The 17,772-nt window shown below is 35.9% G+C and overlaps 1 protein-coding gene across 1 annotated transcript; it reads right to left on the bottom strand.

Annotated features, from left to right (window-relative positions):
- Positions 1-903: 903 nt before the first annotated feature.
- On the bottom strand, positions 904-6,425 carry LOC113360106 (kinesin-like protein KIN-1). The gene is made up of 13 exons (XM_026603653.1): positions 6,350-6,425; positions 6,115-6,165; positions 5,959-6,002; positions 5,688-5,780; positions 5,552-5,577; positions 2,754-2,835; positions 2,365-2,406; positions 2,221-2,274; positions 2,093-2,149; positions 1,945-2,009; positions 1,727-1,811; positions 1,195-1,273; positions 904-1,076 (listed from the first exon to the last, which is right to left on the bottom strand). The coding sequence occupies exons 1-13, from the start codon at positions 6,423-6,425 to the stop codon at positions 904-906; spliced, it is 927 nt and encodes a 308-aa protein (XP_026459438.1).
- Positions 6,426-17,772: the final 11,347 nt, after the last annotated feature.

Here is a 17,772-nt window from a genome sequence, read left to right as displayed (position 1 = left end):
GGAATGAAAGTTTGTGGAACTGATTTACCATCTCAGTTCAGCAGCGTGCTTGCCCCTGTATATTCATAACTTTGTTATTAGTGGGGAAAGATTGGTATTCACTTCAGTTTGTAGTTTATTTTGTTATGTACAATTGAATGAAACTGTCTCTTTGTTCTTACCAAAAAAAAAAAACAACAAGTTATGCAATGTGATCCTAAGCTATTGTGGTTGGATTAGCTTTTGGAGTTTCAAATTGCATTATGGATCTTTCAAAAAAAAAAAAAAAAGGTTAGGGGATAAAGGTTGGGTTCGTATGAAAAGAAAATTCTCGTGTAATCGTCATCCTTTGTTGAGCATATTCTCTGCCGCGAAGTTCACGTTAATAAGGAAAGCATTGCATATTTTGTGTCATACGTTCCTATAAAATAAATTGGGTAGCTCAATGACATGGTCGTATAAATTTAAATGAGTACGTTATTTTTGAAGGTACTATAAATTATGACAGGTAACTCACCTTAAGGGTAGTATAAATTTAACTAGTGACGCATACTAGTCTGTATCATAAAAAAAAAAATTGGGTACACTTTTTTAAGTTCCGACAGAAATTGGTTTGTGCTTCCGGTAAATTTGTGCAACACAATTGATTAAGGAGGTGATGGAATTGTAGTTTGTGGTTTCCGTACGCGTGCCTAAGTGAATAATATGTACATAAGGGTCATTATTCTGGAAGTTGCAATGAAAAGGAAAAGGAAAAGATGATTACATCACGTTATGCAATACTCCGTTAACAACGATACTCTCTGTAGCTTTTCACCACATTGAAAAGAGCTCTACTGAAAATACACATCAAACATTGATAGTAAAGATTACACTTTGTACATGTGCAACGAGAACATGCTGTGGAATTACAAACTGTGCCTGCTATGAATCACGATAAGGGATGTGATTTGTTTTTCCTGGGCTACCATTAGTAAGAGCATTAAAAACATTTCCAAGAGCTGATAAAGATTTGTTGATGGTCTTTTCTTCATCAAGTACTTCCCCTTCAGTTCCAGTTTTTTCCACTTTTTCACACCCAACCAAGTACTTCCCCTCTAGATTATAGAAATTTTCCTCTAGATTATTTTTAAATTACTTATCCTTTGAGTGCATCACCTTTCAAGAACAACTTATAGAAATTTTGGTCCATGAAAGTTGATTGATATCTTTCACCGAACGTTAATACAAAAATAATCACATGCATGATACTAAAACTGTTGGGTTCCATGAAATCCATTGATTCAGAGATATCCTGATCTTCAAAAAGAATAAATTATTTTACCTTAAAATTTTAGTTGATGTAAAACTATAAGTACATCCATTTCTTCAACACCTTCTAGTCAATGTGAAAAAGAGTTACACATCCCATATAACTACAACCTACGGGTAACTAAAGGTTACATACATTCAATAATGATGGATCCCGAATGTTGATGGTGCAATAACTTTTTATTTACTCATGTCCATGTGAGCAAATGCGTAAAATATTTGACATCTTTCGATTAAAAAACCTCTGAAATAGTTAACAAAAACAAAATTACTAATGTGTGAGATGTGAACTATGTGCATCATTAACACGTTGTTTCTATAAAATCACCCACATTCCAGAGATGCATACACTTCATTAATAATGTCAGCACCATATCCCTTCCTCCATTCAAGTATTGTTTCTGCATAAACACACGCATTCTAAAGATGCACATACCTCATTAATAGTGTCAGCAATTAATATATCCCTTCTTCCATACAATCTTTGCTTTATCGATATCAAAGTTCCTCGCTTTCTAAACCTGCAACCCACCGAAATTCATACAAGTGACCACAAATCATTACATATAAGTTAATTATTTCGCAAATATATTGGTTATCTAGACAGACACACAGGTGAATTACCAAGACTGCGCTAGATTTTTTTAAAATTACTTAACCCCACCTGAAGGGGAAGTACTTGAGTGGACTCCACAAGAATCAGTTTTCCAGACTTCGACCTATACACAATCATATACTATTTATCTAAAACTTAGACATGGATTGGAAAATTTGGGTTTTCAATTTAAAAATAAGATAATACCTTCTGTTGTTTGCTGAGTCCAGCTGAATTGTAAAGATGTAGACACAATGATTTCAACTACCGTTTAACAACAGTTTTAAGGTTAATGCAAGTACTACTTACTACTTCTCAAATGTAATTAAAACTACATTTTCCTCTAAAAGGATACGCGTCTCTCCACCAGCTCTATTTGCAGCTCCATTCTGCATTCACGGAACTTCGGTTTACGAGAATGAAGATGCATAAAACGGAGATAAGATAAATACCAAGCTATGTTATAGCATTTGCCTTACCGAAAGGTTTTGTGATGCTTCTGCTGGATCAGAGATAAAGGCCTGGCAAAATCAAGTGACAATTTGCTCAAAAGTCTTAAACTTCCTTTTATGTTGCACAATTCTGACTTGGCCTAATTGTCCCGTATACAAGTGAACTGTTGAATTTCACTTTGTAACTTGCATAAATATAGTTCAAAGAAACTTGATACAGTCTAAGACAAGTCATAGCAAAATTAGAACCATATCTCTGGAGGAAAAGTTGTGTGTCAGAATAGGGACCGTATAGCTGATTGTTACATCAATACTTTGTGGGACATAAACACTAAAAGATCACATTGAACTCTCATCCACTGGTAGTTCATGTTGATAGTTAGGAAACATGGAATTCTTCTGGAAGTTTGACTTACCTCAGTAATTCCAGTCAAATGTATTCCATGAAGCTTACTCTCTTTGATTTTCAAGTTGTCTTTCGATAAATTAAATAGGTCCCTAAACAAAAATTTTCCAGTAACTAATCAGATCAACTAAATAGAAGGCAACTAAAAAAGCGGGGGTCTAACAACCACACCCAATATTTCGCTTAGAAATATGTATGGACAAACTCCAATATACTTTCGAGAGAATCAACTAGACAGTCAGACTCAATCTCAAGAAAAATATATCCAAGAGTTGTATCTCAATTTCTCAATTCAATACGCAATCAAGCAAAAAGGAATTTGCGAGCCCGATTGAATATAACAGAAATAACTTGAACGGTACCAAAGACCAATGTTCAAGGATCAATTAATTTCAATCAACAACCAAAGGTTGGATTTACCAATTGATCGACTCAACGCACAACCTGTGATATTTCTATTATATAACAAAATATAGTGCGGAAAAGAAATAACACAGACACCAGATTTTTGTTAACGAGGAAACCGCAAATGCAGAAAAACCCCGGGACCTAGTCCAGATTTGAACACCACACTGTATTAAGCCGCTACAGACACTAGCCTACTCCAAGTAAACTTCGGACTGGAATGTAGTTGATCCCTAATCAATCTCACACTGATCAAGGTGCAGTTGCGCTCCTTACGTTTCTGAACCCCAACAGGATTTTACGCACTTGATTCCCTTAGCTGATCTCACCCACAACTAAGAGTTGCTACGACCCAAAGTCGAAGACTTGATAAACAAATCTGTATCACACAAAAAAGTCTATTGTATAGATAAATATGTCTCCCACAGATATACCTATGAGTTTTGTTACGTCTTTTGATAAATCAAGGTGAACATGAACCAATTGATAAACCAGACTTATATTCCCGAAGAACAGCCTAGTGTTATCAATCACCTCACAATAATCTTAATCGATTAACGAAACAAGATATTGTGGAATCACAAACGATGAGACGAAGATGTTTGTGACTACTTTTCAATCTTCCTATCGGAGAATAAATCTCGAGCAAATCTTAAAGAAGATAGTACTCAATCACGATAGAAAACAGCAAGATCAGAACACGCAACTACAGAGAAAATAATTGGGTCTGGCTTCACAACCCCAATGAAGTATTTAAGTCGTTAACCTACAAGGTTTCATGAAAAACCTAAGGTTAAAGGAGAATCGACTCTAGTCACAACTAAAATCACACAGGAGGTGTGGGGATTAGGTTTCCCAGTTGCTAGAGTTCTCCTTTATATAGTCTCCAAATCAGGGTTTGCAATCAATGTTACCTTGGTAACAAAGCATTCAATAATCACCGTTAGATGAAAACCTGATTAGATTCAAGATAATATATTTCAACCGTTAGATCAAACTTAGCTTGTTATGCACAAATGAAATGTGCCGTCATTTAGATAAAGGTAACCGTACCTAAATGTGTACACTTAGTTGGTTCAACAATAGTTAACCAATGGTTAGCCATATGAGCACTTTCATATCAACCTTATTCATCTTTATCATAACTAGTTCAAATGACTCAAATGAAACTAGTTAGAGAGTTGTTCAATTGTTTATATTCTCATAGAAATATACAAGACACAATTGAAGCAAAATCGATTTTGATTCACTCGAATAATTTCATGAACATTATAGCCACGGTTTGCAAAAGATTGTATTCCTTATTATATAAATGTATTAGTTCATGAACAAACCAATTTTATAACATAACCTACTTAAGTATGCAAACGGGTACGCATACCTAAGTAGCCAGACTGAGTTTGGTTACGCCAGTACGCGTACAAGCACGCATACCATTTACTTTTCCAAACTCCAGCAGATATTCACGGAACATGAACTTCCGCCAGTATGCGTACAGGTACGCATACTTGGTTCCCGGACTTCCACAACCAGCCGGTACGCGTACGGGTACGCATACCAAGGTTCACGGATTTTGGACTTTACACAAATGTGAATACACACTATGTTTATATCCAATCATGGTTATGTGTTCTAAACCCTCATTTCAATCACTGAAACATTCTTGGAAGACGACAATAACTGTCTCACACAAACTATTAGCTTCAAAGCAATTTTCAAGTGATCGAATGATCAATACGAAACATTCCGAGTCTACATCAAATGACTGTCTCACACAAATCATGTAAGATGTTACAAGGTGATTTTCACATGATCATCTTTTGACTTTCGTCAAGATTAAAATATGAACTTGGTTAAAGCGAAAGCTTACTAACACACATTTCGAGAAATAGACAAGCGAGATAAACTCGGCTCGAAATACCAAATGTGTATAATTGAAATCTATATAGAAATACGAAATTTTTGTCTCAAATAGGAGATAGAGTAGATAGACTTATGAGTGATAGATGATTTCAAGTCTCCACATACCTTTTGTTGATGAAGTTCCAGAAGTTCCCTTGAGTAGTTCTTCATCTTCATTCGATGAACACCATGAAGTCTAAAGCTCAACTACACTTTCTATCCTAATCCCAGACTTAGCTATAAGTAGACTAGAAATCAAGACTTATAGTTTTGGAAACTAAACTTGACAAACAAGCTTGAGATAGTAACCTTCCGAGTTCGACCGAGCAGTGCTCTAACAACAACATAGCTTACGACCTTTGAGTACAACAATTGGTTACGACATTGAAAAAATAGGCATGTAAAGGCACTAGAATTAAAATATTGGTACCACTTCAACAAGGTCCACATCTCATAAGAAAAAAAAAAGAAAAGAACAATTGCATCATTAGGCATATATACCTTACTTTCTCCTCGTAGATCTCAACCTACAAGAGGCATAATAAAGCTTTAACAACTGAATGAACAAATAGATGGTGGAACTGCATAGTTCTGCAGTTCTCCAATGCAAGAAACAAGATTATAAACATATACTTACCATTGACAACTTCACTGTATACTTGGTCATTTCATCAAGCGATTTAAGACATTCGAAAAATTCATCCACCACTCGTGGTAGTATCCCTTTCTCCTATGGACAAGAAAAAATCACAGTAAGTGTGTGTTTTATTTGTCGGCTTCAGAATCAAAGTTTACGTGATCAGATGAATTATAAACACAATCAAAAGACACCCGACAGTCGGTGATAACAACTAGAAAAACATGGACAATGAAAACACAACATCTCCATATAAGGAACTTAATTTTACCTGTTCAGAAATGATGATTGTTCCATTAATGGCATTAACATCATCTATTGATAAAAATTCAAACCAGGATGAAGAAGTAAATTAAATATATTTTGTAAATCGAACTGACATCATATAGAAAAACATTTCGAGGATATTTAGATTTCTGAATCTAACCTTTCACAATCGGAAGAGCAAGAAACTCACATGTATCTAATTGTTTCGAATCTTCATAAAATACTTTACCGAAACAAAATTTAAACTCTCATTCTTTCTCATCCTAACAACCAAAGCACATAAGAATTGAATCAAAAAGAAAGAATAAGAAGTGTAAGGGAAAAACAATGAATCAATGATTTGAAACAAACAAACCTTGAGAATGAAAGATTCAGGATCTAAGTTATAGATATACAGATCTTATCACTAGTTTCTCGTTTTTCCTTAGAGTTTAATGGTCTAAATCGAGCACAAACTGTAACATTCGACATCTCTCTCATAGATTCAATTCATCTCTTTCATTCTATCAAACTGAATCTTGATATCTAATCGATTTTCACCATAGATGGGGAATCAATAGAACTGTAGCTAACTGACTAGGGAGGGTAGATTAGGTACAAACCAGAACAGGGTGACTGGGTGGGTTGTACTGAGTTAGACTCGCATATGGTTGTTAAGTTTTGAGCGAGTCTAACTATTTCCGCACCTTTTGCTGAAATAGTGAATATTGCTGAGGTTCGCTCTTTTCTTTTCTCCTCCATCAACTCCTTAACATATCTATCTGTAGAGAAAAAAAAATCTCTCTCAAAACCTAGATTTGTGATGAAATCAATCGATCGCTCATTTAAGTTGATTAAACCCCATAAATTAAAGATACAACTAGTTACAAACCCTGGAAACTACTTACAGTACTTCATTGAGTCAAAATCAGTTCAACAATGGAGGAAACATCAACAAAAACACGTCTTCAGAAGTCAAAAGCTGCTAAAGAAAAGAAATCTGGTATGAAAATCTAGGTTAATTGCTGGTATTCTTGCATGCATTCAGTAGATTTGAATTTTATTTTTTCTTCGATTTTAACTTTGATGATGATGAACTAAAAGACGATGATGGGAAATCGGAAGGGAAAATCAAATCGAAGAAATAGAACAAAAAAATTGGTGAGATTTATTATTAGATTCATATGTTAGTGTTTTATTTTTCTTTTTTTAAATCTTTTATGATTTTAAGTTTTGTTGTAGTAATTGCCGATGATGACCAAGAAGCTGGTAATCTGGAAAACAATATCAAATCTAAGAAACAAAAGTTTCTGGTGAGATTTTCATCCTATAAGTATTTACCCCTATTTTGTTTTACTTTTTCACTTTAATCTTCTTCAATTTTAACATCATTTTTACCTGCTGATGGTGACCACCTAGAAGAGGAAAAAGGAGAAACTGATGGTGATCAATAAATAAAGGAAATGAGAATCAAGGCAAAGCACGACACTGCTAAGAAGAAAAAGGAAATCTTGGTATGCATTTACACTACTTCATGTGTGATTCATGTTTTGCATAACAGATTGTGTAAAAAAAAAAACATATGTTATGCAGTATAAATAAAATGTGCATAACCTGTTATGCAGGTGCATGAAAGGTTATGCTTACTAAAGTTACTGCATAACCTGTTACGAATAACTTATTTGTTTATTTCACTGTGTGTTAAAAAAATCCTGTCGCAGAGATTGAAAGATCATGTATCACCCAGTTCACCTAAACCTGAAGTAGAGAAGAAAATAAAGAGAAAAAAGAAAGATGGTGAGAACTTAACTTGCCTATATATTTCATGTGTTCTGAATATTTATTTATCTTTCTGTTATGCATCTTGTTCTTTACAGTTATGCATCTTGTTCTAGTTTGCTATTAGATTCTGATCAGGTAGTTGAGGAACAATTAATTGCCAACACTAGTGCACCTAGAGTTCAGAATGATAAAGCTACTAAAGTGAAAAATAAATCAAAGAAATTTGCACCAAAGGAAGTTTTGGATGATGATATAGAGAATGGGAAAGAAGTAGATGATGACGAAGCTGGTAAGATTTGCTTGTATCTTTTGTGTGATATATTATTTCTTTCGTGTGATTGATTTATTTTAATGTTGATTTGGTCTGTTTTAGTCAAACAAACTAATCATACTCATAAGAAAAGAAAAATACGTGAATCCAAACAATCAGAAGACCCGAAAAGAAATAAGAATCAAAGGGAAAGACCCGAAAGGGAAGTAGAAGAAAATGATCTACAATGTGTCATCTATAAAAAAAAGGTGTGTTGAATTCCTATTATGCACCATTTATAATAAACTTATCTTGTCATTTACCTGCTTGTTTACATGATAACAACTTGTAATACACATCATGCTTCTTAAAAAAACAAATGCAGAACATGTTCTGCTTTCTTAGAATAAATGCATAATAGGTTATCCAGTCAACTGGTTGTTTATGTCATTTACATGTATGTTTATATTTCAAAGCATTGTGCATAACAGGTTATGTATGGTAAAAAAATGTGCATAGCAATTTATGCAGTTATCTGAGAAAGAGGCGTAACTGGTTATGCAGTGATTATATCAGGTCAGATTAGTAAATTCATTTTTTAGTTTTTTTGATTATGCAGTTAAACCTAAAGCTGCAAATAAATGAGGTACTTATAGATCAAGGTTTCCAAGGGTAGTTACCTTATGTTAGAGCATTGCTCGGTTGAACCCACCAACCATTGGTATGTCAAGTTTGGTTGTCATATTTTAGTATCAAAATTCAATTAGAGTCGCTTGATTAAATGTACTAGAGTCAACTTCGGTTAGGTTAAACTAGAAAGTATAGAAATGTTGAGAGATACAAGTATTACTCTGAAGATCGTGAAGACATAGCGACTATAATGAAGACATCATCCTTCTACTTGAGGTTAGTGATACTGACGTGACTTGTTTACGTTCTTGTCGTTACTTTCAAGTCGTTTAAGATTGAAAACATAACATGCACGGTTGTACTTAATACTCTAGTGTTAGACTTGGTTATTTTATTATGATCAAAGTGTCAAGGAAGAATATTTAATTACGAAGTATAACGTTTATTTTTTGAACTTCGTAAATGTGATATCGACATAATCTATGTAATTCGTTACTTGATTGTGTATTGGATACATGCGGGATTTCATCCTAGGAAACTATGTTTGATTACATATGTGTAAAGGAAGTAGGATTTTCTTAATTGAAAAGAAATCAATAGGTGTTTTATTCCTGTTTTCTATGAAGATCTATTGGATGACCAATTCGAACCTAAGGTGGAATTTTGGTAGAACCGATCTTAACTTATGTTGAGAGTTGTGGTAGAACCGATCCTTACCTATTTGGGGATACATGGTAGAACCGGTCCTAGATTTTGTTGGGAGTCTTGGTAGAACCGATCCTTACCTATATTGGAAGACTTAATAGAACCAATCCATACCTATATTTGGGGACTTGGTAGAACCGATCTTAACCTATGTTAGGAGTCATGGTAGAACCGGTCCCTAGAGAAAACTAATAACATTCACATATTACTTACGGTTTTGTGTGAGTTTGGAATTAGGGTTTTCTAAATAGGGAAGTTCAAGATTTCGACATAATTTGAACATGTATATAATTCTTATCTTTAATTATTCAATATATATATATATATTCATTGATACTCAAGGTGATCCCAAACTAAAATATTGAGAATCTTTTAATTAAGATTTTCAAATAATATGTTTTTGATTTTCCAGAAATCAAAACATATCTCTTGAAAAGCTATATTAGTTAAGTGATAAACTAATGTTAGATATTTTTTAAAGAGATATTTCAGAATTACAGGTTGGATATTAGTTGAAAATATGAAAAACTGAAAATTAGGTAGTTATTTTTTAAAGAGAGATTGACTAATTGTTGTTGAAACTTGTAGATGGGGTAAAACGAGTTGCTGGTTTTTAAGGAATTGAGGAGACAACCGTGCGGAGGAAACTCCTTGAACCGAGCGAATTGTCTAACCTCACACAGATGCATTGCAAAAAGGGAGTGCTTTGAGTTTCAGAGATCAATCTGTAGGACTCCGGCCTAAACCAAGACAATGGTTGTTCCAGAGTCAATTCGGTCACAAGAGAGGATGGGTCGATCTATAGGAGGAAAGCTGAGAAATGTGTGAGATCAATGATGATCGAAATTGTAGGTGTGCTGTGTATTCTGCGTGAAGAAATAAGATAAGTTTTGATTGATTGAATTTGCTCTGTTGAGAGTAATTGTTCAGACGCTGAGTTTTTGTTCTCTTGTTGTCTGTTCGACGAAAGATTTTCTATTGTTTCATTCGTGATTCAGAGGCTTATTCATATTGCAGGAATTGTAGACACCTTGATCCCATGAAGTGTGACAGTTGCTGGAGTCAAAGAGTGGGGAAGTGAAAATCGTGTTAAAACCAGTTGCTCATCGTGCAGAGGCTTGGTTGATTTTCTACCCACTACTTTGCTAACTCTTCTAACTGCTTGCACGACTTGCTCACATTATCATCGTGTATGAACACGTGCTGTAGACCGCCAGACCAAAACCCTAGTTGATATCCCCCATGTGACACGATTGATGTCTCGTGATTTTAGTTAGTCAGTTGATGACTTGATGAGACGATGAGTCTTTGTATTGTTGAGTCGAACAAATGTTCTGGGACTCATGAATCGAACGTGTCTGTTGAGACAGAGGTATCATTGTCGAATAAATGTTGATAGTTAAGGTGAACAAATATTGCTCATTTGATGAATTGTTGAATATTGATAGTTGAACCAATATTCCTTAGTCTGAGCAAATATTGCTCATCTGAGAAAATGTTGCTCGTTTGATGAATTATTGGTAACAAAACCAAATAAAATATTAATTTAAAATACTGGCAACTGAACCGAGTAAAAATGTTGATCACGGGATCAACGTAAAATTATGTTTGAATCTGCTCAGAATTATGTTTTGCAGAGCTTTGGATTCGAAACCCTAATTTTGATCAATTGCTGATTAATTGATGATTTATTGAAAATCAACCACGGAGTGAAGGAGGGACCGACTACATGGGATGATAAGTCGACCATGTAACGCCCAGATGCTCGAGTGACAAAATACCAAAGTCTCTTGAAGACCAGTTGGTGAAAGGATGAATAAATGCTGGTTTAATCATTTATTAAAATAATGCTCGTCTGAGCCTTAGGTGATAAAACCTAATTATGAAGAGATGAGGGACCGACCAAGGGGTCATGAAACCGGCCCTGGTTGGTTATGGGACCGACTGACGATCATTTTATGAAATTCCAAATTGTTTGGAAGAGTTTGAACCTAATGTGAACAAATTAGGTCAAATGATGAAAATGTGTGGGACCGGCGTCTTACAAGCCAAAGAGCCAACCTTGGTCGGTCAAGGTAATATGCTCATGTCACCAAAGTGTTCGTGTCTCAGTCCTGAGAATTTTGATATTTTCCGATGCACGTTTGAGCAACATATTGAGAAAATATGAAGAAATCAGGGTTTTGCTCAAACTGAGGAAATTTCATAAGATGAAGGAAATAATAATAATAAAATAAGGAATCATGAAGTGTGGGACCGGCTATGGCTAAGGCATGGTCGGCCGGCCAATAAGCCTGGTCCCATGGAACTTTTCCTAATTTTATATTATTTTCATGATTTTAAGGAAATATCATGAAATCAAGAAGTTTGTTGAAACTAAGGAGTTTGCTTGAAGTGAACGGGCACCTAGCTCAGCTGGTCATCCTCGTTTCCCAAAGATTCATGTGTTCCAGGAGGTCCCAGGTTCGAGTCCCCAATGGCGTAATATTGCAGGAATTAACATGGAAGGTAGAGTTAGCTTGCCCCCCTTGTGACACAATCTCAGCCCCCCATCCGCTTCGGCTCCTTTGGCTAGGTTACTAATGAGGCTCACTGGTAGGCTAGCACATCAACCTGTTTAATATGTCGTTGGAGCTTAGCTTGTTAGGCTTACAACTAGTTTCATGTAATAATCGTTATCCAATAATATTAAATGAATTTTTATAATAATAATAATAATAATAAAATAAGTGGCGTGATGGACCGACCATGGCTAGGGCATGGTCGGCCGGCTAGTGGCCCGGTCCCGTGAACCTTTCATAATTTTATATTATTTTCATGATTTGAAGGAAATATCATGAAATTAAGGAGTTTCATAAGATGAAGGAAATAATAATAATAAAATAACAAGGAATCATGAGGTGTGGGACCGGCCACAACTAGGGCATAGCCGGCCGTCTAGTAGACCTGGTCCATGGCACCTTTCCCAATTTTATATTATCTCCTTGGTGTGAAGGAAACACCATGAAACTGAGGAGTTTCCTCAAACGAAGGAGTTTTGTTCAAATGAAGGGATTTTCATGAGATCAAGGAAAAATAATAAAAATATGATGAAATATAGAATTAGGCGTGGGACTAGCCACTGCATGTCTGGCCGGCCGGTGGGCCCATCCCCCTAGCGCCTTAGCTAATATTTTATTATTATTATTATTATTATTATTATTATTGTTCCAATTTTGCATAGGTTCATCGTTCCTTCGTATTTTGGAATGCTCGTTCGTGCATTCAGGTGCTCGTTAGTGCATTGTTGTTGAATACACTTGCACCATTTTGGTCGGGGATTACTCGATAGCGGCTCAGATGCCCGTACGTTGAATATTTATCACTAACCCATGGAATTCTGCTGGTAAGAACCATGAATTGAAGTAATGAAATATTATGAAGAACGTAGAATATCTCCGAATATTCAGTCAATGAATTTAAGGATTAGAAATAATTAATTGATGACTCTATACTAGTAGGCATGCTGTCTAGGAGCGTTAATTATTTGAGAATTGAGTGATATGAGCTTGTTGAAGCGTCGTATTTCTTTTATATAGTCAGGGAAAACATTGTTACATCCTGAAGATGTTATTGCTCTATACTAGCAGACAAGCTGTCTAGGAGCCGTCCAATCGTTCGATTCTATATAGAAGTAATTACTGAAATTGCTCAGTATTCATGAGATATGTCGTTGCCTCAGTTGAGAGACTGCACATCTACATATGCTCTGAGAGACAGTATTCTCAGTCAGAGTTTCTTTCGGTATGAGCTTTCATGCTTCAATGAGAGACATGAGCCTCAATACTCATCTGATTGCTAGATCAGGAGTATGTACAATTATGGTTTTATGATTTTAGCCTTTGTCGGAAATCCACCATCTACATTAAGTCCCCTGCTTAGTGAGGGACAGTCATGTTCCTCAGTCAGCACTGGATGGTGATTTTTTTTTAGTTACAGACGAAATAAGTAATTGAACTTAGTCGTAAGATAGGATGTTACCGGATTTTCGATTGCACAAGTGAGCCATGGCTTGAACGAAGATCCCAATGGTACGATAGAGCGTCGTCTAACGAGCGTAAATTGGTGTAGCACCGCTGATTTGGTGATGGAACCTTGGTCGATTTAGGATTCACGGGTCCGAGCCCAAGAAAATAAATCCTTGTGGAATTAGGTTTTGGACGTTCGTTCGGTCGTTAGTTTAAGAGACGAGCAATAATCCCCAACTTAGGAGAGTGAGTTTTTTTTTGTTATAGACCTGTGTCTAATGATAAAATTTTGTTTATAAGCTTTGTTCAAAACCAAAATTTTACTTAAAAGTGTGAGTTTTCACAAAATTGAAATAAACCCTCGTTTCAAAGACGTACGATCGTACGAGGGATTTTTTTTTAATACATGAATATTCACGAAAAATATATCATATATATATTTTTTATTTACGTGAGTTTGCTCACGTTAATTTTTTTTTGAAAATTTTACGTGAGTAATTCACGTTTTATTATTTTGTTAAAATCAAAAATTGATTTTGAGTAATCTTTAAAAGTAGACAATTATTTGTGATAAAATATTGTCTTGGTATGAGTTTTCATAACTCAATGGTGAATGTTCACACAGTGGAAATTATGTTCATGATTTCATGAGAAATCATGTTTCGATTTTCGAAAACTAAAGTTTTTCTCATTTTGTAGGTTTAAATAAACGAACGAGTTTTGAAGTGTTAACTCTTGTATCACAATCACTACTGTTAGTGGAATCGTAAATAGGTAAGAGTCAAGAATTACCATTTTTGCGCGTATTGTTACCATGTGTTTGACTCCACACTTTGCGTAACAGATAATGGTAGTCCCTGATTATAGTTGTGTCTCTGCTTCTTCTGGGAAACAATCTGGAAACCCCAAACCAAAGATGGCGTTTTTGCAGATGTTCATGTCGAGGTGAATCGTCTTGATACGAGGGAGTTGATTTGTGGTACGCCTCTCGATCAGCTGAGGAAGAAGAGAGCCGAAGATGAAAAGCTGGATGTTTATCGACTGAAACAGCGTCTGATTCAGGGAGCAAGACTAGCGGCTGAGGACGAGCCATGATCATTCGTTGATGGCGTAGCTCCTATTCATATGAAGTTGAACCTTCCTAGGAACCCATTAGTTGTAGAGTTGAGCTGTATCCACCCGATATGGAGGTTGAACGTTTAGTCAAGATCGATTTCCAGAATGTAAGGAAAATGACTATTTGGATGCAGTCTATGATGATCCTGAATTTCATCTCGAATAGATTGCTGCAAAAACATCCCGCCGCTTGCGTCTTTGAAACTAGGGGACGTCGCTCAACTGTGAGTGTTATGAATTCCGTGTAGAATTTTCTGCTTGTATGTCATCCACTCCAGAAGTTGCTGAAACTTCATTCAATGTCGAAATTTGATGATTGACCCCAACTTTCGAAGCTAAGAGACCGAGGAATCATATGCAAAAAGAATCCTTTGGTTTGGAGATGTCTAGGGCGGTCAATGGTGCGTGCACATTCATAACTTGTAATCCCGTGCAAACTTTCAGATTTCATAAACCTGAGTGTGAAAGCCATATCTTTCTGCTCGTATGTCCGATTGATGCGCAATTTTAGTATGTTGCAGCAGAGGCATAGACGAATATCTTTTATCAAGGAAGTATTGTCCCATTCCTCACTCATTGGTACGTTTTTGTAAACTCATGGAATGAAGTATGTTGTATCTCATTTGTAGAGGTGGTGATAACATCTTGTAGAAGACTTCGGCTTGTGCTTGTTCGACGTGCAAGCTTTGGGAAGACTTCTATGTCTTCATATCTTGACATGAATCATTAGTGCTTGGAGAAGTGTGATCCATCGAGTAATACTTCAGAGGATCGATAGTTGATGAAGCCGGTCTCCAGGATGTTTCTCTTGAGACCGTTGTTAATGTTGAGATCATAATTGGATTTGCTTCAGAAATCCTTGTTAGTGTTGAGACCGTGGCAGGAGTTGCTCTAGAGATCCTTGTTGATGCTGATGTTGTAGTCTTAAATTTGCGGTAAATACGGATTCGATGCTCGGACTTGAATAGATTTAAAAACAAAAATATATACAAAATTGTCACAGGATCAAGAGATACTAGGACTCAGGATTTCACCAATTCTTATACTCATGCGATTCAATTATTAATTCTAGACAATTAAAGCTTATATTGATAACAAATATCGACTCTTACTTTGCCAAAAATAGATTTTGTAAGTATTATATGTAAATCATAAGCATGATGCATCAAGAATCTCATGGATTAAGCATACATCATCAGACAAAATCACAAATAATCAATAAAAATCATAATTCCATTCATAATAGTGCAAATAGTCATAAAAGAATTAAATAAAATTACTCATGCATAAAGAATGGTTTCCTCCATCATCCCAGTATTGGGGTTTAGCTATTCATATCAATCACACACTCAACATATTAATTCAAAGCTCAAAGTGTGATTAAAAGAGTCAAAAGTTATAAAATAGTAGTTCTGAGACTCACAAAACACGTCCAGAAAAGAACGACAGCAGAAAACTGCAGCGAACTGCGACACCTCTCTTCTGCTGTTGAGCTGCTGAAAATAAGACTGTTCTGAAGATGCTAAAAATAAGACTGTCCTGGAGAGTCTGTTCTTCGTGTTCTTGAAGCTTTTTAATGGCAGCAGCAGCAGCAGGTGAACATTGCTGCTACTCCTTCTTCTTCGCTCCTCCTGGCTCTGTATCGACCCCAAACTCTTCATCCCTCTTCTCTGACATAAAACAAACTATTTATAGGCTTTAAATCCCCTTGAAACTCGATCAAACCCCTTGGAAATCTCCATTATTCTTTACGGGTTGTTTGAAGAATAATCTTCTTCTTGTTGCGTTACAGGCTGTTTCTAGCTATTCTCTCGTCTCAAATATCTTCTAGGACTTTTACCCGACTGTTTTGATGTATATCCCACGCAAGATATCCCATAAATCTCTCAAACAAATCTCAAACCCTAAAAAGAAACCGTGTGCACTGTCTTGACTTTGTGTGGATTTTATGACTTATCCAGCCCAATTAGATGGGTCTAATCGCTTCTAACAGGTCCCTTATGTCTTGTAGAGCTCGTGGGTACCAAATTTGACCATTGAATCGCCTCCTAGGTCGCTCAAATCCTTGATCCAAAACTGTTGACGCTGCTGCCTTTTTTCCCGCCAAAATCCAGTTTTGAAACTTTGAAGATGACCTCCCCCTATCCAGTTCCGGTGTCCCTTTAGTACATGCCCTGAAATTGGGTGCCCCTTAATAATTAGGTTACCCCTTATCCAAAGTGAGAGTCCGTATAGTAATTTTCTCCCACGAGCGCAAAAACCACTTTTTAGCCAATTTTGCCGCAAAAGCTTATTTCTCCAAAAACACCTACAAAGACATAAAATAACCAAATAAGTACAAAATCGAGCACTAACAATATAAACAATTGGGACAAATTAGACACATAAATGCGTCTATCAAATACCCCCAAACTTATTATTTGCTAGTCCTCGAGAAAATCTAATCTAAAATAAAATGACTACACTTAGCACGTGCAGTAAGCCGTTAAACCACTAGGTGGCCCTAGTGGCGGAGTGTTGTCTCCGGGGGGTTTACCAGAGGTGTACCCACAAAACCTTAATACTCCAGAGCTTAGCTATCTACACAGAACCTTGGAAGGCACTAAAGAATCTCCTTGGTTGGCATACTTATTGACTACAGGAAGAAGTACCCTGATGCGAAATTCCAATTGCTGTACACGAGTTTGCACTCAAGCATACTAAAATTCATATAAAGTGACAGAGCTCTACTCAGATAGTTGCACTATGGACATCATATTCGGAGTCTAAACTAATCACATGGATAGATCAAGAAGATGGATATAGAAAACATAGATGGTTTTGATGTTTACTAAGTGAACGGTTTCCCATATCTGTCTGAAGGCCTCCGCCAAAATGAACCTATCCTAATGGATTGAGATACTAGTCTGACTAATATCAACACACTGGCATATACAAGGGTACCAGTGGTCGATAACCTAACTCTAGGTCAACACAACTGGCATATACAAGGGTACCAGTGGTCGACTTTATTGAATTTATTCCTTTTGGTCAAATGGTCTGGTCTCAATTTTTTTTTTTTTTTTTTTTTTTTTTTTTTATCTTTTTTTTCATCTTTTTTTTTTTTTTTTTTTTTCATCTCTTTTTCTTTTTCAACTTTTTTTTTTTCATGGTATCTCAATCACTCTAATTCACCCTAGCATTGGTAACAACTTGAATCGTGGGCCCCACCTATCACTTAGAGAAACATAGTTTAAAAACAAAATAAAATAAAAATAGAAGTGAAAAGGACTCAACGAGATATGGTGAAACTATCATGTTATTTCTAACACCTGAGCTCTGTGCTTTTATGAATAGACTCTTTAGATGT

This window comes from Papaver somniferum, chromosome 3 (genome assembly GCF_003573695.1).
Source record: "Papaver somniferum cultivar HN1 chromosome 3, ASM357369v1, whole genome shotgun sequence".
Classification (NCBI taxonomy): Eukaryota; Viridiplantae; Streptophyta; class Magnoliopsida; order Ranunculales; family Papaveraceae; genus Papaver; species Papaver somniferum.
Note: the sequence above shows the minus strand (reverse complement) of the source record. Positions and strands in the feature narration are given on the sequence as shown.